This window comes from Physella acuta, unplaced genomic scaffold (genome assembly GCF_028476545.2).
Source record: "Physella acuta isolate Inbredline_101_S28 unplaced genomic scaffold, ASM2847654v3 ptg000021l, whole genome shotgun sequence".
NCBI classification, from domain to species: Eukaryota; Metazoa; Mollusca; class Gastropoda; family Physidae; genus Physella; species Physella acuta.
The window spans coordinates 211,729-234,982 of NW_026731541.1; the positions used below are offsets into that span (position 1 = coordinate 211,729).

Consider the following 23,254-nt stretch of genomic DNA (forward strand, 5'->3'; position numbering starts at 1 on the left):
TGTCGACAGACACAGCCGTCCCAACGTTATACCCACGTGACGTCACGACATGTCGACAGACACAGCCGTCCCAACGTTATGCCCACGTGACGTCACGACATGTCGACAGACACAGCCGTCTCAACGTTATACCCACGTGACGTCACGACATGTCGACATGACACACAGCCGTCCCAACGTTATGCCCACGTGACGTCACGACATGTCGACAGACACAGCCGTCCCAACGTTATACCCACGTGACGTCACGACATGTCGACATGACACACAGCCGTCCCAACGTTATGCCCACGTGACGTCACGACATGTCGACATGACACACAGCCGTCCCGTCCCAACGTTATGCCCACGTGACGTCACGACATGTCGACAGACACACAGCCGTCCCAACGTTATGCCCACGTGACGTCACGACATGTCGACATGACACACAGCCGTCCCAACGTTATGCCCACGTGACGTCACGACATGTCGACATGACACACAGCCGTCCCAACGTTATACCCACGTGACGTCACGACATGTCGACAGACACAGCCGTCCCAACGTTATGCCCACGTGACGTCACGACATGTCGACATGACACACAGCCGTCCCAACGTTATGCCCACGTGACGTCACGACATGTCGACATGACACACAGCCGTCCCAACGTTATGCCCACGTGACGTCACGACATGTCGACATGACACACAGCCGTCCCAACGTTATGCCCACGTGACGTCACGACATGTCGACATGACACACAGCCGTCCCAACGTTATGCCCACGTGACGTCACGACATGTCGACATGACACACAGCCGTCCCAACGTTATGCCCACGTGACGTCACGACATGTCGACATGACACACAGCCGTCCCAACGTTATACCCACGTGACGTCACGACATGTCGACAGACACAGCCGTCCCAACGTTATGCCCACGTGACGTCACGACATGTCGACATGACACACAGCCGTCCCAACGTTATGCCCACGTGACGTCACGACATGTCACGTGATGCTTGTGTCCAGCACACACGGTCAACACCTAAATACAAACCAGCGTGCGTTTATAATTAGATCTATACTTGATACAAACCCAAGAATTAGCATGAACCGGCTAATCCAAATAAGACGAACAGAACCGCCTGTATGAAGGTTTACACAGAACACAAGCAAGCGCTGAAAGAAGCGTACACAATAGCCACTTTACTCACGGAATAAATCAATCAATAAACAACTCGTGTACGACTAAACACTGAGGCGGCCTCACAACGTTTGGTACCTCCGTGACTCGAGAAGGCTTGAGATAGTTGCCACGTTTTATACCTCCGTGACTGGATCATGTGACGGTGTGCGGTACAAAAAATATTGGCCAGGAGTGCACACCCCAGTGGATGACCCAGTATTGAAGACTACACTGAGCTAAGCTGTTTTCGCCATGTTGATGACGACTTGCTTGTTATTGGAAATCCCCGACTACTGGAGGCCTTGACTGGGCTAAAAATAAAACGCCGGCATGTTGTTTTTCACATTATTTTCTAGCAGTTGGTGAGAGGAAGCTCGCGGGTTAACAAAACATCGCTTTTTTTTTTTGTCACGGTGCACTTCATCTGCTATTTGGAATACTGAATAATGGATGCAGGACTTGTGAGAGAAACATTACATATGGTGAGAAACTGAATCAGCACATTAAAGTGGGAAACTGAAACAACACATGTACCAAAGTGGGAATCTAAATCAACACATGTACCAAAGTGGGAAACTGAATCAACACATGTACGAAAGTGGGAAACTGAATCAACACATGTACGAAAGTGGGAAACTGAATCAACACATGTACCAAAGTGGGAATCTAAATCAACACATGTACGAAAGTGGGAAACTGAATCAACACATGTACGAAAGTGGGAAACTGAATCAACACATGTACCAAAGTGGGAATCTAAATCAACACATGTACGAAAGTGGGAAACTGAATCAACACATGTACCAAAGTGGGAATCTAAATCAACACATGTACGAAAGTGGGAAACTGAATCAACACATGTACGAAAGTGGGAAACTGAATCAACACATGTACCAAAGTGGGAATCTAAATCAACACATGTACGAAAGTGGGAAACTGAATCAACACATGTACCAAAGTGGGAAACTGAATCAACACATGTACGAAAGTGGGAAACTGAATCAACACATGTACCAAAGTGGGAAACTGAATCAACACATGTACCAAAGTGATCAAAGTGGGAAACTGTTCGTTGGTCGGGATGACATATTTGTAGGGCTAAATCCACCAACATTTTAACCCAAAACCTAACCTCCAACCAATACGCATAAATTAGCGAATAGGTGGTTGTGGTCAGACCGGATGAGTAAAATCGAACAAAGTTTACCATTGGAGCAAGACCGAGTGTACGGAGTACAGTAAACAAATGAAAAGCTTGAACCCACGGTGTGGATGGATGGGAACCAGATATAGCTTCTATCGATTGGTAAGCAACCTATGACGTCACGACAAACGTGTCACGTGGTCATCGCCATTAAAGTGGTGGTGGGTTCAAAGACCTAGCAACAACAAATACGTTACACTTGGGGGCTATAGATTTCTTTCAGCAGCTGAAGCTAGCAGTAAATAAAATACTTAAAAAAAACTTTTTAAAAAACCACGTTTTTCTTGTGGACTAAAAAGTAGAAAATAACTATTTACATACATTTGATGACAAAAAACGTGGGTACGTTCACCATCAAATTTCCCGACCCATCTGCCCGACCCACGTTTTTTGTCATCAAATGTATGTAAATAGTTATTTTCTACTTTTTAGTCCACAAGAAAAACGTGGTTTTTTAAAAAGTTTTTTTTAAGTATTTTATTTTCTCCTTTTTAGTCCGTTGCTACACATGAAAAACGTGTTTTTTAAAAAAGTTTTTTATATAGTTTATTTTCTACTTTATCTAATGACTTGATTAAGTATGAATTGACTAAGTGTTTATAAATACACGGACTAAAAAAATCTTGAGCGACCAGGATTCGAACCTGGGTTGTCGCGGCCACAACGCGAAGTACTAACCACTATACGATCACGGCCAGCGCGCTCACATCGATTGGGGCCGAAGTAACTGTGTCTATAAGCCTCCAGTCTTGTCGGTATCTTTAGAAATCATGTCCTCAATTTTATGGTCCTTGGGGCGTAATTAAATTAAGCTAATTACCGTCTCTAATTGCTAGTTTTTATGATTGCATCTGAAATTGTTAGGCGAAAGTAGCCTACATGCCAAATTTCAGATCTATTGAGCAATCAGAAGTGGGTTAATTTTCGATGTCAATTTTAACAACAAACACACGCGAAGCTGAGTTAATAAAAACGTGTTAAAAATGGATTGCCCGCTAGCCTCGCGTTTTAAATATGCACCAGCAGCACACTGGGTTAGCTAAAAGCTATTTGATCTATGTCGGGTAGGTAGAGTGAACACCGATGAGGAGTCAAGTTTAAAAAAGATTAATTTTTTCCCCTATGTGTAGAAAAGCTGTTTTGTATTTACCAGTTTGAAGTGTATTCTAGGCCTTTGTCAGATTATACAATAAAAGTTAAAGCTAAATCTGAAATTTTACTGTCTCAATAGTTTATCTTTTATTTGAAATCGTGACGAATTTTCGTTATTTGTGGGAGAAGGGGGAGGGGGAAGGTTCTACACCTTAGTAAAAGCACTATGTGATCTTTCCATCAATCTCATGGTAAATTAGCAAATCTGGTAAAACATATTAGCAAATCTCATTGTAAAAAAAAAAACAGCAACTCGTATGGTAAAACTAACAAATCTCAGCAATATCACAGTAGAAAAACATAGCAAATCTCATGTTAAAACAATAATTTGTCAGCTGCAATATTTAAAACACAACACTAAAAACAATGTCCCACCTGTCGCATCAAATATGAACCCTTACATACCACGAGTTGATCAATAGTTGAGAATGGAGCATTAATTAGCCGTGTGTTGAGTGTGTAATAGAACAATCAGAAGCCAACATTCCAGCCTACAACTACAATACAAATCTGATACAATGTTGGCCACGGTGTTCATTTAGGGAGAGTTTTATACCGTGTGTTCTGTGTATACGTAACTAGAAGCCTGGATAATTGGTGATAAAAATAGCCTAATAATCGCAACTGCAATACTGAATGTGTATTTAGTAAGTAATCATCAACTTGGTCGGGTAAATAACACTGCCCTTGGTAATCAAAGCAATTAACTCTAGAAACGAAGGGAATTTATTCTTTAGTACAGATACACACGCATAAAGCCTTCCAAAAACTACCGAATCAAAGACATAAGCGAGAGCATAGCCGCCATTTCAAATGGATACACGCTATGCTAAGCACTTTAGGGGAGCTTGCAGCAAACAAGGGCTATTTATGGCAGTTAAAAACACGGCTATTTTTGTCCTGCTACAGCAATCTTTCCGTTTCGCTTGAGTTACTCCACGCTATTGACGGCTTACTTTCTTTTACTCACCCAGATAAAAGGGCTGTCCTGGTGCATTACCAGTGTGACTTAAGACTTGACCCCAGAGGCCACCACACCTGTACTGGTCAACCTTACACACCTGCTTGATGTTTCCTCTTGGAGCCTGGCAGAGATCAAGCTCTACACAACGCCATCAGGAGAGAATTCCTTCAGCTCTGATCATTGTGTCAAAACGGTTCCTTAAAAAAAGACTAGGCAACTAAAACGTGTCTCTCCTCTCTTGCTATTAATAGAACCAGGCTCGAGTCCACCCGACCCATGATCATCACTCTGATTGATCTGTAGTGCATGAGATGGTGTTGTACAAACACTTGAAGTGTCCCTACACAGGCCTGTGGGAGGGTTGCATGATTTACAGGCAGTATGGAGAGGTGGCAACAACTCGGGCCTAGAACGGTGCTAACGACCTGCCGGTGCTGCACCAGTGGGGCAGGGGGTGGAGCCACCAGACGACCGGGTGACGCCAGAGTTTCTTCTATTGATTTTCATGTCTTCTTCTGGAACTCTTATCGCCGGGGTCATCAGACAATTATCTTTTCAGTTTACTGTCTGCGCCCACTAGATCGAGTCTAGAAATAACACGAGCTCATCAAAACTGGGTTAGGTCAGTTGAAAAAGATGAACGTTAGATGGTCACGAAAAATGTGATCAAACGTTAGAGCCAGATACAAACTTGAGGGAAAAGCGAGTTTATTATGGCGTATAACAAATTCACTTAACATAAAACTTAATACAATCTAGCATACGAGCTGGGTGCGAAACTAACCAAGAAATGCTGTCGAAATTATGAAAGTACCAAGAAACGAATGCAAATGTACTGAACAAAGAAGGGTTCTGTCATGATAAAAAAGTGTGCTATTTAAGGAAACATAACACCAGTAAGACAATGCTGACAACATTTCTAAGGGATACAGAAGGAGTATGAATAAATAAGAAGAGAAACAATATAAATGATATAGAACTATGCATGGGGAGATGCTCAAATATACCAGTTGAAAGTTGTCTCAGAATATTTTTAAGTTGCTTAAAGATGGCCAGTATTTTGTCAAGTTTGTGGATTACATACACACACCTAAAATAAGGTCACAACACTATCTATCTTTTCAGACAAAATAAGATACATTCATGCGGTCTACAAACTGAAATAAACCGGGAGTGATCTCCCCTAAACTTTCTCGAATATTCTTATATAAAATAACAGGGGATGGAAACTCGGGCTATAGACATGATTTTTAATCCATTTTAAATACTTAAAGTTTTAAAAATAGAATAAAATCTCGTAGACAAATTAATTGCACACCAAGTGAACGCAAATAAAAAAAGCGCATAATAGTGCGCAATATTATTAGTACTTTTAAAATTTACATTAGTTTTTTGAGAAATCGGAAGTAGCGTAAATTACTACTTCCAGTCAACGGAAATTACTCAAAATTTAACAGAAGGTAGAGAATTAGATCTTTTACTTACATGTGAAATTTCATTTATCTATCTGAAATAGTACTCAAGTTATAGGCTTTTAAAAAATTCAAAGTAGGAAAAGTACCACTTCCGGTTATCGGAAATCGCTCAAAAGTTGATACGGATCTACGATTTTGATAAAATACTTATATATGAAATTTCATCAACCTAGCTGTAACGGTACTCAAGTTATCGTGTTTACACACGGACAGACACACAGACACACACACACACAGACATACGGACAAGATTGCAAAATTATGTTTTTCCGTATCAGTGAGGTGTAAAACGTCGAGATTTGTAAAAATCTCGATTTTTTTTTTTTGCACGATTACAATACTTTCTCTATACTACGTATATACGAGAAAGTAAAAACGACACATTAAAACTAGGCTGTAGAACGCGATGTTGGTGATACATGACCTGTTGATTCAACTATCTTACTACGACAGCGCATATATATATATATATATATATATATATATATATATATATATATATATATATATATATACAAATATATATAGTATTCGATTTTTTCTTTGCATGTGTCAGTACATGAAGAGCAGATGTAGCAACCAAACAATCTATGACGGATCAAGCAAGGAGGTATATCTTGATAGCTTAAATACTACAACTCTATACAAATGTACAAGATGTTATATATAGAAACTAGAGTATGTCGCAGATCACAGGTGATAAAAGTCACATGAACACTGACATGGTGTGGCACGTCAGGGAATAAAGCAAACACGTCCACACGGGTGCCATATGTCTTACAGCAGAGCCGGCTCCTGAATAACGGATGAGCTCCATAGAGCGTGGAGAACATGTGCTGTGCGCGCACAGGAAACCAGTAGCTCAGGTCTTAGACCTGATGGGCACGTCATGGTCAAGTAATAGATTATAGAAGGCATGCTAACACAACAGGGTGCTATCACAACCAAGGGTTTACACTCCTTGTTTACAGCAAACACCAACCAATGTTTCCTGGCTTAACAAACAAGTGTACTATAAGAGCAATCAATAAATCGTTGACTGGTGGGGCCAGGGTAAGAAGCAACATCCACTGGGCAGGCACTCAATGTTTCAGGCCACTCAATAATGTATGCCATCCCATCTTAGCTCTGTTAACACAATGTTCTAATGTCCCGACACGTCCATTGTTATCTGCTACAATGGCTTGATTTGTTGCCTTTGTTTCCGGGAGGCTTAGGCAAGTTCCGATTACATTTGATGATAAGCGCGTCTAATCCAGCGACTCTAATATTTGAGCATTAAGTATACCAAACCTTATGGATGGTTCATAAGAACATGTTCATTTAAGTCATTGTAGTTATAGCTACAGAACACAAGAAAAGATCTCTAAACAAACAGAATATAGACGTAATAAACAAGTAACACACTTTATAAAAAAATAACAAGCTTTTACATATATTAAAAAGAAACAAAGAAAATACTAACAATATACTTCTAAGTTTAATTGTCGTAGCATGCACATCATTTTGTAACGGAACAATCAAAATAAGTATTTTTTGAGATATCAGTTAATGATATAATTTTCTTCTTTTAAATGTAAAGCTTTCTATCCATTCGGTAGAAGTGGGTGAAAGTTTCGCTAAGGCAATATTTGACCCATGACAAAGCAAGCAGGACATATAGCTGAATCAACTTAAATAAAAGCTCGCAGAAAAAAAAACTGAGCCTAAACAAATCGTGTTTTATGTTTACATAAATGGCAAACAGGTTACCAGTGATAAAAATATCAACAAACATTTATCCCATTAGGAGGATAGCAGAGCCGAACAAGAACAGCTAATTAAAGCTAATTGCTAATTACCTACCTTCTAGAAAAGAAAAAGCGCGCATACAAATTTCCAGTTTAGCCAGTGGCGTTAAAAGCCTGTACCTCGGCTTAACGTGTTTCCGCGAGGCACATTTTATGTGACACATTTTTTGCTTCTTAAGACAAGGACTCATCTAAAACATGGGATAATAGTTAACCCACATTTTTGGCAGGGGAAGATTTCACAACCTAGTTCTGTCTGCAGTGCGACAGGGTAGAGCGCGATTCTACCTACACACACGCGAGGTTCTCTAGGGTTAGAACTGTGGCACTCATGTCGGTTGACATCCACGCCTACAATGGTGTAGGATATTCAAAGATCAAACATGGAGGCGTAGAACGGCCGTAGGATATTAAAAGATCAAGCATGGAGGCGTAGAACGGACGTAGGATATTCAAAGATCAAACATGGAAGCGTAGAACGGCCGTAGGATATTAAAAGATCAAGCATGGAGGCGTAGAACGGACGTAGGATATTCAAAGATCAAACATGGAAGCGTAGAACGGCCGTAGGATATTCAAAGATCAAACACGGAGGCGTAGAACGGACGTAGGATATTCAAAGATCAAACACGGAGGCGTAGAACGGCCGTAGGATATTAAAAGATCAAGCATGGAGGCGTAGAACGGACGTAGGATATTCAAAGATCAAACATGGAAGCGTAGAACGGCCGTAGGATATTAAAAGATCAAGCATGGAGGCGTAGAACGGACGTAGGATATTCAAAGATCAAACATGGAAGCGTAGAACGGCCGTAGGATATTCAAAGATCAAACACGGAGGCGTAGAACGGACGTAGGATATTCAAAGATCAAACACGGAGGCGTAGAACGGCCGTAGGATATTAAAAGATCAAGCATGGAGGCGTAGAACGGACGTAGGATATTCAAAGATCAAACATGGAGGCGTAGAACGGCCGTAGGATATTCAAAGATCAAACATGGAGGCGTAGAACGGACGTAGGATATTCAAAGATCAAACATGGAAGCGTAGAACGGCCGTAGGATATTCAAAGATCAAGCATGGAGGCGTAGAACGGCCGTAGGATATTCAAAGATCAAACACGGAGGCGTAGAACGGACGTAGGATATTCAAAGATCAAGCATGGAGGCGTAGAACGGACGTAGGATATTCAAAGATCAAACATGGAAGCGTAGAACGGCCGTAGGATATTCAAAGATCAAGCATGGAGGCGTAGAACGGACGTAGGATATTAAAAGATCAAGCATGGAGGCGTAGAACGGACGTAGGATATTCAAAGATCAAGCATGGAGGCGTAGAACGGACGTAGGATATTAAAAGATCAAGCATGGAGGCGTAGAACGGACGTAGGATATTCAAAGATCAAGCATGGAGGCGTAGAACGGACGTAGGATATTAAAAGATCAAGCATGGAGGCGTAGAACGGACGTAGGATATTCAAAGATCAAACATGGAGACATAGAACGGACGTAGGATATTAAAAGATCAAACATGGAAGCGTAGAACGGCCGTAGGATATTAAAAGATCAAGCATGGAGGCGTAGAACGGCCGTAGGATATTCAAAGATCAAACACGGAGGCGTAGAACGGCCGTAGGATATTAAAAGATCAAGCATGGAGGCGTAGAACGGCCGTAGGATATTCAAAGATCAAACACGGAGGCGTAGAACGGCCGTAGGATATTCAAAGATCAAACATGGAGACATAGAACGGACGTAGGATATTCAAAGATCAAACACGGAGGCGTAGAACGGCCGTAGGATATTCAAAGATCAAGCATGGAGGCGTAGAACGGCCGTAGGATATTCAAAGATCAAACACGGAGGCGTAGAACGGCCGTAGGATATTAAAAGATCAAACATGGAGACATAGAACGGACGTAGGATATTCAAAGATCAAACACGGAGGCGTAGAACGGCCGTAGGATATTCAAAGATCAAGCATGGAGGCGTAGAACGGCCGTAGGATATTAAAAGATCAAACATGGAGGCGTAGAACGGACGTAGGATATTAAAAGATCAAACATGGAGGCGTAGAACGGACGTAGGATATTAAAAGATCAAACATGGAGACATAGAACGGACGTAGGATATTCAAAGATCAAACACGGAGGCGTAGAACGGCCGTAGGATATTCAAAGATCAAGCATGGAGGCGTAGAACGGCCGTAGGATATTCAAAGATCAAACACGGAGGCGTAGAACGGCCGTAGGATATTAAAAGATCAAACATGGAGACATAGAACGGACGTAGGATATTCAAAGATCAAACATGGAGACATAGAACGGACGTAGGATATTAAAAGATCAAACACGGAGGCGTAGAACGGCCGTAGGATATTCAAAGATCAAGCATGGAGGCGTAGAACGGGCGTAGGATATTCAAAGATCAAGCATGGAGGCGTAGAACGGCCGTAGGATATTCAAAGATCAAACACGGAGTCGTAGAACGGCCGTAGGATATTCAAAAATCAAACATGGAGGCGTAGAACCGCCGAAAGATATTACAAGATCTAGTAGAAACACGAACGATCACCTAGATGTTTAATCATGCGTAACTTTCGCGCAAGACTGATTTAAGCTTTGTTAATAATTGCATGGATGATATCACCAATCTGATGGCAGACAACTGTGACTTACAAATACAAACTGCAACATATGTCTAAGATATAATTGGTCCAATGCGAAGGTCAATGACCACTAATTCATAGACCCGCACTGACATATTTTCTGGTGCCGATGATGGCATCGAGATCAGGATGTATTCGGTAATTACGTTAGCCTGCGTCTAGAGTTATATCTATCCATAATACGTTAGGCTTGATATATTAAACAAGCTACTTGATCTAACTGCCATAAAGCAAGTAGGTCTACGTCAATTTGTCATACCATTGATCAATGTATGGTGCATTTTGAAACAGAAATGTGGTTTCTAGGCCTGATCCCGACTAACACATTGCCCAGCCTGGAGTGAGGTGTTTAGTGTTTACTATTGATCCCAGCAGTCGCCTACTTTATATACACATAATGGCACAAAGACATCGGAATCGAATGGGTATACCGCATTAGACACACAAAGAAAAAAAATAACGCAAGGGTTGAGGGGAGAGAAAGGAGGGTGGAGTAGTAACCGGCACTAAAGATTTGTAGCCTGTGTATATGGTATTGATAAGTCGGGGTAGAACAGATGGGTGAGTGTAGGCTCAACGTCTCAGTGAAACGAGACATTACACGGGCTCGTTTTCTTTCAATGCTGGATCAATGGGAGATTACAGCCGACTGCCAGGTGCTTTTCATTATCAAAGCTCCGGGCGCACGTTTTAACTATTGCGATATATAGCCTGATTATTCGTTGAAAAATATCACAATAACTGCACACTATTTAGTGTAATTTTCAGCAAAGAACAGATAGGGTAAGGCCAATTAGATAAACTTGACAAGAGATAGCAATTTTAGCATAGGGCCAGTCAGATAAGACAGATATAGACAACATTCTTTCTTCTGTCAAATGCAGGGTTGCTTAGAGTGGGTTGCACACAATTACCTGTATCTCTACAAACTTATTTGCTCACTGATGTAAGAGAATTCATTCAAAATTCAAATTCAATAAGCAATTATTGGCATTTAGTGTAAAAACAACAACACATAAATTAAAAATCTATATATATAATCTATCTATATATATAATTTCTTCTTGGAGACGTTAAAAAACAAGCTGTAAGCGCGCCTTGCAGTCCCCTCTCTTCCTCTCTAGTCTGGTGATCTGTGTTCACGCTAAATGTTTACAATCGTAGAGCCGGGTTTAGTGACGGCTATTAGGGGCAGATAATGTAGTTTGAAACGATTTAAAACTTAGGGGAGGTAACGAAGAGGAGTTTGCTTTCAAGGGGGTGGGGTGTGGGGGGGCTGGGGTAGGGGTTGGGGGAAAGGAGGGGGGGTATTGACCATCTGGTAGTGTTTTAAAGCAAATATTTTCAGTGGCAGCATTGGTACTGTCGAATTCACAAATTATGAATAACTGAAAAGTAGAAAATAAAACAACTAAATAGCGGCGTATGATACGCCGCGGGTCAACTCATATATATAATTCTCTTCACGAAGACCATAGAAAACACCACGCAGCTTAGCCACCACCCTCATCCCCACCTATCAGGTGAGCTGTGGTTCACCCCGAATGTTTACAATAGTAGAGCCGGTTCGAATAATTGGCAGTCATTAGGGACATATAATTTAGTTTTTAAACGACTTGAAACTAAGGAGATATAATAAGTTATGACTTGAAATTTTCATTGTCGTATGTAAACGGCTACTTTCACTTGAGGCAGCCGGGTGGGGTAGTGTCGAAGTCACAAATTATGAATTGTTGATAAGAAGAAAATAAAACAACTAGATAGCGGCATGCTACGTCGCGGGTCAGCTCTATATATTAAACAAGTAAGTTAAAGCTAAATAAAAACCTATTTCAATTGCATAAATTAGAGTGTTTATTTTAAAACAATTTTTAAATCACATGACCGTGTATTCAACCATGTAAACAGTCTCTATTGACTATGCAGCTTTTGAATTTTAAAAAATCGCATTCCAATGATGTTGCTCCCCCCTCCCCCTCCAAAAAGTCACAATTTGCAAGAAGCACAATGACACCCTTTGAGCAACTATGATCCCCTGGAGGATACAATTTAATGTGCGGACAGCAGCCTTTCTTTTAGACATTTTTATCAGGGGGTAGTGGCCCTAGAAACTATGTGGGGGGGGGGGGGGGGGGGGGATAGTGGTTATGACATATATTTTCTATATATTCACCAACTGGAAGAGCTCACTAGTGTAGAGATGTCTAAATACATCAGCTAGCCTAACAGAAACAACCACTGTCTAAATACATTAGCTAGCCTAGCAGAAACAACCACTGTCTAAATACATTAGCTAGCCTAACAGAAACAACCACTGTCTTAATACATCAGCTAGCCTAGCAGAAACAACCACTGTCTAAATACATCAACTAGCCTAACAGAAATAACCACTGTCTAAATACATCAGCTAACCTAACAGAAACAACCACTGTCTAAATACATCAGCTAGCCTAGCAGAAACAACCACTGTCTAAATACATTAGCTAGCCTAACAGAAACAACCACTGTCTAAATACATTAGCTAGCCTAACAGAAACAACCACTGTCTAAATAGATCAGCTAGACCAACAGAAACAACCACTGTCTAAATACATCAGCTAGCCTAACAGAAACAACCACTGTCTAAATACATTAGCTAGCCTAACAGAAAAAAACACTGTCTAAATACATTAGCTAGCCTAACAGAAACAACTACTTTCTAAATACATCAGCTAGACCAACAGAAACCATCTCTTTCTTGTCTTGGATATTAAATGGAATGTACATCTCTTTTGCCTATATTAGCATATATTGACTCCAAACTGCTGGTTTCTAAACTTGCATAAATTACCAGCAACTTTTCTCTAAGTGACGAAGAAGTCAACATAATCAATACTCTTACAGGCCTAGATGGAAAGTGAAAAAAAAAGGTGGGTATTTCAAGATAATATGAACAAGTTTCAAATTCTTTACAGAATTTAATAGTAAACAGCGGGTTCCTTCAAAAATTATCCTGTACCAGTTGTGTTCAATCTTAACCCAGCTCTATACAATGTAGCATTTGTACACCCCCCCTACCCCAAAGAGCTTGTAACAAACATGTTTGAACAGAGAAACCAAACCAGGCATGTTTTATTTACAGCATTGTAAATTGTTATCTTGTGACTGCACTAGGCCTGACTAGGACAGGACGCCACTCAATAGACAACATTAATGGCAAGGTATTTTTATTGTGTAATCAATGAGGCTCAGGTCAAAACTAGATGAGATCAATACCAATTTTACAATGGTAGCTTTATGAACCAAGTAACAGGTGGGACAACCACAAGCCTAGCTAATTAGGGATGAAGGCTTGCCCCCAATAAGTAGGTTGCCATTTTATTTAAATTGGTTTCTTCTTAAATATTTGAGAAGTCAGCTACAAGTGGCTATTATCATTGACCTAAGTCTAGTTGTAATTAGCCAATAGCTAACAATCTACCAAAATACACTTGACACAATCATTAGGAAAAATAACTCTTGAATTTTTAAAATGGTGATAAGGTATAACCAAAGATGGAAATGTTCAAAATTAAAGTAATGACAATACAAACAACATATACAAGCTAATGTTGGAAAATGAGAGGCTCTTGGAAGTTGGGGTGATCTCCCCCTATCTAATCAAGATAGATACATTTATTATTATGGTTTCTAAGAAGTTTGAAATAGTATACAGTAGATATACTACTTCCGGTCATGGGAAATTACTCAAAATTTGAAAGAAACAGTGAACAGGATCTTTTACACATGTGTATGAAATTTCATCTACCTATCTAAAATGGTATTCATGGTATTTCAGAAACCATAGACTTTTTAAGTACCACTTCCAGATATTGCAGGTCACTAAAATATTGAAAAAATCTAAGGATAAGATTTTCACTTATAAATGAAATTTCTTTAGCTAAATGAAATTTTGTTTACTTAAATTAAAATGAAACAGCACTCAAGTTATCACATGGAAAAACAGTTATTGACTTTAGAGAAACCAGAAGCAGAGTTAGTACCACTTCCTGTTACAAGAACAGTAATCACTTAAAAGTAGATAGTCCTACAGAACTACAAATTCAATAAAATACTAATACTACAAATACTATACATGAGATTTTTTCCACATAACAGAAATGGTGCTGAAGTTATCCTGTTCACAGACAAAAAGTTTTTCTGACTCAGGAAGGTGTAAAATGACCAGATTTGTCAAAATCTCTCTTTTGATTTTTGTTACTCTCTCAATATAGATTCTACTTTGTATATGAAAAAGTAAAAAAGGCAGCACAGACCTAATCAGAGAAATGTATGAGGTACTTTGGTATTAGGTACTGACAACCCTTCCCCTCCACCTAAGCAGTCAACAAAAGTTGAATCTTTCAGATTTCCACCACCTCCACATTACCCCTAAGGGTCAGTACAACAGATTGAGTAGCTACAGATTAACAAACTAGAGCTAATAAAAATATCAATATTAAAATCTGCTGATTTTCAACTAACAAATTACATTCAGTTAATAATAAGATGCCTGATAAGCTTGTGAGACCAACTTCAGATATCAAATCTGATTAATACAGCAAACAATTAATAGAATTCAGTTGATAACCTCAATGCACTGTCTAGCAATGTGCATCCCAAGACTTCTTTTAAGCCAAATTTTTTTCAAAAGTTTATCAGCACAAATTAAGTAAAATGTAAAGAACTTTTTCAAACCATGGGGCAGATGAAATGGAATTCATTCTACTTCCCTGACTTTGCTTTATGAAGGAACAGTCTGGTCAGCACTTAGACCAACTGCTTTTACTTTCCCTAACTTAAGTCAGGTACCCTTCAGACTTAGGTCCAAAGAACACAAGACTGTTAATCAAACTCAGGATTCTCCGGTTGGTAATTGTGTGCTCTAACTCTGACCATGGCATAGCGATTGTTACTATTTAAAGTGGTCATCATATATTTCACAAGACACTTGCCTTCCCCCTACAAACTATTTATTAATTAATGAATACATTTGATTGATGCTATTATTATATCAAAATTAATATGATAAAGCAATGCTCACAATGCTAGGAGAGAGCATGAGGAATGTAGTGTAGCTTTTAAGCTAAGGGCAACCCTTAAGTCTTGGATAACAATCTTCTCTAATGCCAATTTAAAAAAAGAAAGAAAATCAAGACTTTTTTTTAAACTTTAGTCCATGGTCAAGAATAAAAACATTTATAATAACAAGCTTTTATTTATGCACCAACAAGATGAAAATAAAATTATTTCTTTAAAAATGTTTTCAATAAAGAATAGCAAGGGATGCTAGATTACATATTTTAAAATTTCTGGAAACTGGAAGGCATATTTCTAAATATAACAGACCTGCACATGATTTATAAAAGTCTCATACATAGTAATGTACATGTTATATGAATTATTTTTCCGAGTACATTAACTCATTTACTTACAAATTACCCCAAGTTTCTATTCCCAGTTGACTCAATTGACAGGGTATTGCCATATTATTTTATTAGGGCTATTCCCATTCATGACTGTTTTCGATACATTGAATGTTAAAAATGCCATGTATGTAATGTAAGGCATGAAGCAGTGTGGTCAAGTGGAACAATGTGTTGCTGACGTGCTGGATGTTGTGGTATTGATTTTAAGTTCACAACCTTTTATCATTATGTTTTGCAGTTATTCATGAAAGGCTAACGTTCCTTAAATTGTTTTTCACTTATGATGTGATTGCTGGCATATTTGCAGCAAAAAAAAAAAAAAAAATCCCTTACATTTTTGTTAAGAGAGAAAAAACTTGGGAAAATCGTGATGGAAACTGGAAACATGAATAAAAACATCGGATTAAAACTGACATGCTATTTCACCTGATATTTACTATTATTTACTCCTATGTGATTTTTAAAATGGTAATTGACAGTTGAAAAGCATTTGAACTACTTAAGTGATGCATAATTAGGTATTCATTAAAAAATTGCTATTAGTATTAATCCTACTTCAGATCATAACTTTAGATTTCGAGTGCATTAGACTTCGTTAGTCATCTGCTTTACTGCATAGCAGATATGAACATAAACTACTTAAACCTAAATAATCAGAATAATTAATAATTATTTGTCTTATTTTTAAAAGCACAATAAAAATAGGCCTAACATTGCTATTTTAATCTATCTATACATCATTCCCAGAGGCGTAACTACTTATTCCGGTGCCCGGGGCAAACAATAAATAAATTTTGCGCCCCCTCCCACCCATTTATGTTTATAGTTATTCAACAAGGGTCCCCCCACACCCCAGTTGGAAGGTTGGTGGCGAATTTTACCAGTCATTCTCCCGTAAAGTTTTTGATTGTGGTACCACACAAGTGATGTAGAAAACAGTAAAATCAGTGTGTAAAGCCTTATAGCTGTTTACTTTCCTACTTTGACTGTGTATAATTCAATACCTCAGCTTTAAAAAAAATTTCTACCCCTTTTGGCAACACCATAGGTCGCCATAGGATCGGCGCCCGGGGCGGCCGCCCTACCCGCCCTCCCTTAGCTACGCCACTGATCATTCCCCGGTTATGATAAATGCTTTTGTTATTGTAAGATAATTATTCCCTGTTGTATTTTACATGAAATGATAGCCATCTGGAAATGGCCACTTTTTTTATTTGTCTAGACTCTAGACTAAAGAAGAATTAAATTTTAATTGTCAATTTTGTTAAGCCTGTTATTTAAGTGTTAAGCGCTGACGGCGGCTGTATGGATCTAGGCCTAGGCCTATACTATTATAATTATATATATATCTATAATTCATTCATAATTCATACCTTACCTTGTTGTAAGTTGTAGATTTTACTCCTTTTAAGTTTTTTTGTCTAAGTCTAGTCACTTCTAACACTTCTAGATCTAGATCTAGATCTAGAACTAGATCTAGAATAAGAATCTGTGTCTAGACTCAATATCTAGTATTATCTAGACTAGGGCCTACTGTACATTCGTTAACTAAAGAACAGAAGAGCGCTGTATCCTTTTGATAAATCCGTAGCAGTGCACTAGGTACATTACCCTAGGCATAACTGGTGTGTTCCCAATTTTAGGTCACTAGGTCACAAAGTGATCACAATAAAAATTGTTCAATATAGGAATAATACATTGTGCATTGTGGGGTTGAATTTTAGAAAATACTGATTAAAATCTAGAACTCAGTAGACTTAGATAATAAGCTAGGCCTATAAATAGATAGATCTAGATCTATAGATTATTCTAGATTAGCAACAACAAAAAAAAAAAAAACTAAAACGGTGAAACCCCTCACCCTGCCCTAAAAATTAAAAAGATAGATCTTAGATCTAGATCAAGAAATCTAGATCTATTCTAGTAGTTAGTGTTTTAAACCTTAAATCAACTTAAATCAATAAATGAGTTGTAGATCTAGACTAGGTCCATTACACTGTGACTATAAGTTATAGTAAACAGTCACTTCTACAATAGTAATAGTGACTATTCAGTATTCAATACTATTCATAATAAACATGGTATTATTATTGATAATAATAATGTAAGGCTGATTTTAAGTTGCACCAAACCTAAATAATTGAACGTATTTCGGAATCAGAAAGATTTTAAAAATTACACACATCGTTTTGATTCGAGTGAACTCCCTTTAATTTAATTAGTTTACAATAATGTCAATATCTACTCCAGTACTCCAGATTAAAAGTAGAGATCTAGATTTAGATCTAGAGATAGTTAAGAACTTAAGATAGGTCCCTATGCCCGCTATGGGCTATATACCTAGCTATTTAATATAGATTATAGATCTACTACTACTACTTAATTATTACTACTACTAGATTAAAGAAATATGATCTAGAGTTCTAAACTTGACTTAGGCAATAGGCCTAGAGATCTAGATCTAGCTACTTGTAGCTAGTAACTTAAAAAGTAAACTGTACATAAAGTAACATAGTCATACATCTAGTAGATCTAGATCTAACTAATAGGCCTATAGTATAATAGTATAAAAAATAATTAAATATTAGGCCTATAGTCACATAATGTAATGTATATTGTATAGAATCTAGATCTCTAGTACTGTAGTGTATAGTAAAGTATAGTTGTATAGTTGTATTGAATGTATAGCCAGTGGCGCTAGGTTGGGTGTCACTAGTGAGGCACTACATGGTGTCACCCCCCCTCCCCCCAAGAAACAAAGTATATATTGGCCCTATATATATAAATATATAATATAGGGCCTATAGGCCTATATATATATATATTAATTATATATCTGTGTGTCTGTATGTATTTATGTGTAGGCTATATAAATAAACTTAAATCACTGCAGACTTAATTGTAACGATGTTAATCTCTGTTAATAATACAGATGGATGTAGAACTGTTTTCTCTATAGTTAGCACGTTGTATTGTAATAATTGTCGATTTGAACTTGAAAGACTATTTAAGTATTTAACTTTAATTAATCATAAATGGAACTGGCAAAAAGCATTTTTCTTCTGTACATTTTTCAATTTTTTCGCCTTGGTGTCATCCCCCCTAAATGGTGTCACCCCATGCGGTCTGCACCCCCCGCCCCACCCTCGCTACCCCTTTGTGTATAGCCCAGGCATAATAAAATAGTAAAAATAGTACTAAATACTTATTATAAGTTATAAGTATTTAGCAGGCTTATAAAAGTTAACTATACTATTTTAGTAATATTAATATTGGCTACTAATAGGGCTTACTTATTATACTAATATAGTAATAATAAGTAATACTACTAAAATATCTTAATATGTTATAGTTATGGCAATCTTATAATTAGTATTAGGCCTATATTATTATTTTCTTTAGTAGCCCCTATTTTATTAAGGCTTATTTCTGTAAAATATTTATGTAAGAAATAATTTGATTGTTTTTTTTTTGTTAAAAAAAGGTACAGATTCAACAAAATGTCTAGTGATGATGAGGATGATTATATGTCAGATAAGGTCTTGCAAATGTGGTAAATATGATGCTTTAGTTAGTTAGATTGCTTACTCAACTTTGGAAAATGTTGATAACTAGCCTACTCCAAACCAATTTGTAGTCCTGAAAATTTAATTGAAACAGTTTTAATCAAGCAAATAAAGTAGAGTAAAGTAAACCATTTGTTTCTTTGTCTATTCTAAAACTTATAAGCTCACAAGCTTTTAAACAAAGCTAGATCTACATATACTAATATGTAGGGCCTGTTTTATTTGTCTGAAATTATTCTTAGGGCCTAGGCTTAATCATGCAATTTTAATATTGTCAAGGCATTTTATAAAGAATAATTGACATTTTTAGTGGAGACACAAGACCTGGTTTAGCGCCAAAACAAATACAACAGAAGTATGAGAAGGAAAAGAGTATGAAAGTGGCCAATAAACAAAATGCAACTATTCCTAAGCACAAGCTTGAAGCTACTCATCGTGAAGCAGGGCTTAGCGCTAGCATTTCTACTGAAAGTAAAGGATTTGCACTGTTGCAAAAAATGGGTTACAAACCTGGCATGGGAATAGGGAAATTAGGTAACTCTGAATGTTTTCTCATAATCAAACAGCTTTTTAGTTATTACCTAATCACAATACTTCCTATGTTTATTGAAATTTATTTTCTATTAACAGTTTTAAGAGTTAATATTGTGTTGTATATAATTAATTGTACTTAAAGCATTTGATACTCAAAATGGATTGATTTGTAAAAGTAATGTAAGTTCGTTAAATTTCGGTTTATTCACCCAGGAAATGGTCGAGTTGAGCCAGTCCCTATTGAGTTGAAAACTAACCGTTCAGGACTAGGCAGAGATTCAGAGATGAAAAGGAAAGCCACAGAGATGAACAATATGAGAGCTGCCATGTTAGCCAAGAGACAAAAGGCTGTGGAGAAACAGAAAGAAACTTTTGTAGGCAGAATGAGTGAGCGGTTTTCAGAAAAGCATGTCGAGAGAGATTTGAGAACAGCACAACGAGCATGCTTACAACTAGATCAAGAACAGGTTATAAAGGAACATCTGAATTCTTTGTATACTGTTATCTTATGTTCAAGTTGTAGCTATGAGAAAAAAAAAATTTACTAGGAATAAATGACAATTGTGATATTTATCAGCTGCTTGTAACTGTTATCTGAAATGAGCTTTTTAATGTTTAGTATTGTTAAGCTATTAACATTTTTATTCATATTGTTAAAAGAATTCCAATAAATTCTTAAATTTTTAGGGCCTAACAGAACCAGAGGAGCCATTTTTTTGGCCTGCAGTAACTTTGCTTACTAAAGAAGAGGAAGAAAAAAGTGATGATGATGTTGATGAAAAAAATTGTGAAAGTGAATCAGATGAAGATGAAATAACAGAATGCCCTGCTTATTTAGAATTTTCTGTGAGTTTATTTCTTTAAACTTTGTATGTGATTTATGTTAAATATATGCATATTTGTAATTAATAGAATATAGCTTCTTAAAAGTAGTGTATAATAATTGATTTATATTATTAATTTCAGGAAGCGGAACGGCTCGAAATAGTTACCCGATATCTTCGAAATGTATACAGTTATTGTTTATGGTGTGGCACTAAGTATGATGGTGAGTGTTAAGGTTTCTCTGATGAATGTCCTTTAGTTACTCGCTTCTCCTGGTCATCTCCCCAACATTACACTTTGTCACTTAGCTTCCCCGTTAATTTCAATTTGATTCTAAGCATAATTGTAACATTAAATGTTAAGTTATTCTGCAGGGTATACGCACATTGCTTTTCCCCTATTAGAATGCCTAGAGTGAAACATGATTTGTTTATTGTCGAACTCTGTCTGCCCATTTCAGGATGATTTTCTCTAAAATGTTCAGCTTCTCATTTAGATGATAATAAGTAAAATAGGTAATCTCTAATTCAGTGGAGTTATAACACAATATGAGATAGACAACTGATGATCTGGATGGAGTAAACATCTAGTGATTTAGATTGTGTAGGCATTTGGTCAGTTGGATGGGGTCAACTCCTTAAATACTTTAAAAAAAAACTCTTATTCTCAAAACAAATTGAATATCTAGATTTCTTTTAGTATAGTAGGCAATTAACAGTGTACATAGACTTTCTTTTTATTTATGTCACATTGTATGTGTATTATCAGTTTATGATAAAATCAGGAAACTCAATTATGTCCCATTTCCAAGAGAGCTAATTATTTCAGACTTTATGTGCATTAACAAAAAAGGTTAACAATCACTGAATTAGTCAATACAAATTAATTTAAAGATTACTATATACAACAACAAAATGGGAAATAACGAGTTGGTAGCCATCACTTGCCCAAGCATGCTAGTTTGTGGTGTTTCCCTACCTCATTTACCACTGGGTGTTAATACAAAATAATACTTGTTTAGAGTTAAAGTCTAGCAAGTTGCTGATCATATTTCAAAGTAAATGTTTGTATTTTGGGGTACATGTTATTGACTTACTATAAATTATGGTGCTATATGTTTTTTAAAAACTTAAATATCAAGGTAGGTCTAATATTATTTTCACGATTCCTGGTTTTTAAAAAGAAAATGAAACGTATAAAAACCTTTATAATAAAAACCATTTAAATTCAGTAAAAAATTATAAATGGAAATAATTTCTGTTTCTATAATAGTAAAAGTACAGGTGAAGAAGAATTTTTTCAATACTGCTTAGCCACCAATTCTTTTACTGTTATTACTGAATAAGTTTCTTTTCTTATTTTTGTTTATTTAAAAGCTCTTTATTTTAAATGACTTTACTAATGTCTTTATAATTTAGAAATGTGTAATTTATATAACAAAAATAAATAGAGGAGAGAGATAACTCTATTAGCAAGTTACAGTTTCAGAATGTCTTTATAAAGTTAAAGACCAGAGCTCTTTATTTAATTTCTCTCTCATCAGAAAATAATGATCTTTACATTTCTTTTCAATAAGAATTTCTGGTATTATTTTAACAGACAACAAAGACCTTGAAGCTAATTGTCCTGGTAACTCCTTCCAAGCACATGAATGATGAGTGATACAATCTACAGAGCAGCCAGGTGTCTCATACAGTTTTAAGACAGAAACTTGACCATTGGTGAATGTTATAAATAACCTACAGTTGCCAAGTGAATATCCAAATGGATGAAGAAACAATGTTAATTTAACTCTATTGCAGTTGAATGTTATATTATTACAAGTATATAAGTACATTTTAAGTACTTTGTAAATACATTATTTTTAACCACTTACAGTGTTATTGTTTTGTTTTTTTTTATTTACAGTACTGATATTATAATTACTGTACATTGTTATTTCTGCATACATTCACTTCATAGAGTTTTTTAATAACTGTTTTATAAAAGTGGTAATATTAGTAATAATGACATTCACAATTCTGTAAATATTTCTTGGTGCCATAAAAACAGTGCATGTTATTCTGCTTATCTTCATTGTGACATTTCAAATGTTAATCTCTGTCAAAAAACAAAAATTTCAGTTTTTGAATAGTTTCATTTTTACAAGGTTTTATCTAACTTGATTTCTCGGTCGTTATGGATCGAAATTGATGAGCCAAAGTTCAACCACTTCTTACTGACCTATTTCTCTGAAACTTAGCACGTGGGTCAAGACCCGATGACAGTGCAATCTTAAATGAAATATGACTTAATTGGATGATTAATTAATTTTTAAAGAATTAGTTTCCAATATAATTTACTGCTACTATACGCATATTTTTTGTGTTCATTTAGTGCGCAATTATTTAAAATACTCAAAAGAATAAAAATTGTATAACAAGCTTTATATAGTAATGTACTAAAAAGGAGTAAAT

At 36.9% G+C, this 23,254-nt stretch overlaps 2 protein-coding genes across 11 annotated transcripts in view; one reads left to right on the forward strand and one right to left on the reverse strand.

Moving 5' to 3' along the window:
• Positions 1–17,493, reverse strand: part of LOC131940188 (uncharacterized) — a 55,914-nt gene extending 38,421 nt beyond the window's left edge. Inside the window, exon 1 of one of the 6 annotated variants that reach the window (XM_059298825.1) lies at positions 17,252–17,493. The gene's annotated coding sequence lies outside the window, so the exon portion shown is untranslated. The other 5 variants (XM_059298846.1, XM_059298838.1, XM_059298834.1 and 2 more) reach the window with 5 other exon arrangements.
• LOC131940281 (G patch domain-containing protein 11) lies at positions 17,233–22,670 on the forward strand. 5 transcript variants are annotated; one of them, XM_059298952.1, is made up of 7 exons: positions 17,233–17,257; positions 19,358–19,426; positions 19,750–19,973; positions 20,187–20,440; positions 20,661–20,819; positions 20,940–21,021; positions 22,398–22,670. In XM_059298952.1, exons 2-7 carry the CDS (start codon positions 19,374–19,376, stop codon positions 22,451–22,453), a joined length of 828 nt encoding a protein of 275 aa, XP_059154935.1. In that variant the 5' UTR covers positions 17,233–17,257; positions 19,358–19,373; the 3' UTR covers positions 22,454–22,670. The 5 variants fall into 5 exon arrangements, with proteins under 5 accessions (XP_059154935.1, XP_059154943.1, XP_059154910.1 ...); XM_059298960.1 differs by lacking the exon at positions 17,233–17,257 and adding an exon at positions 17,705–17,720; XM_059298927.1 differs by lacking the exon at positions 17,233–17,257 and adding an exon at positions 18,062–18,138.
• The last annotated feature ends 584 nt before the right edge of the window (positions 22,671–23,254 follow it).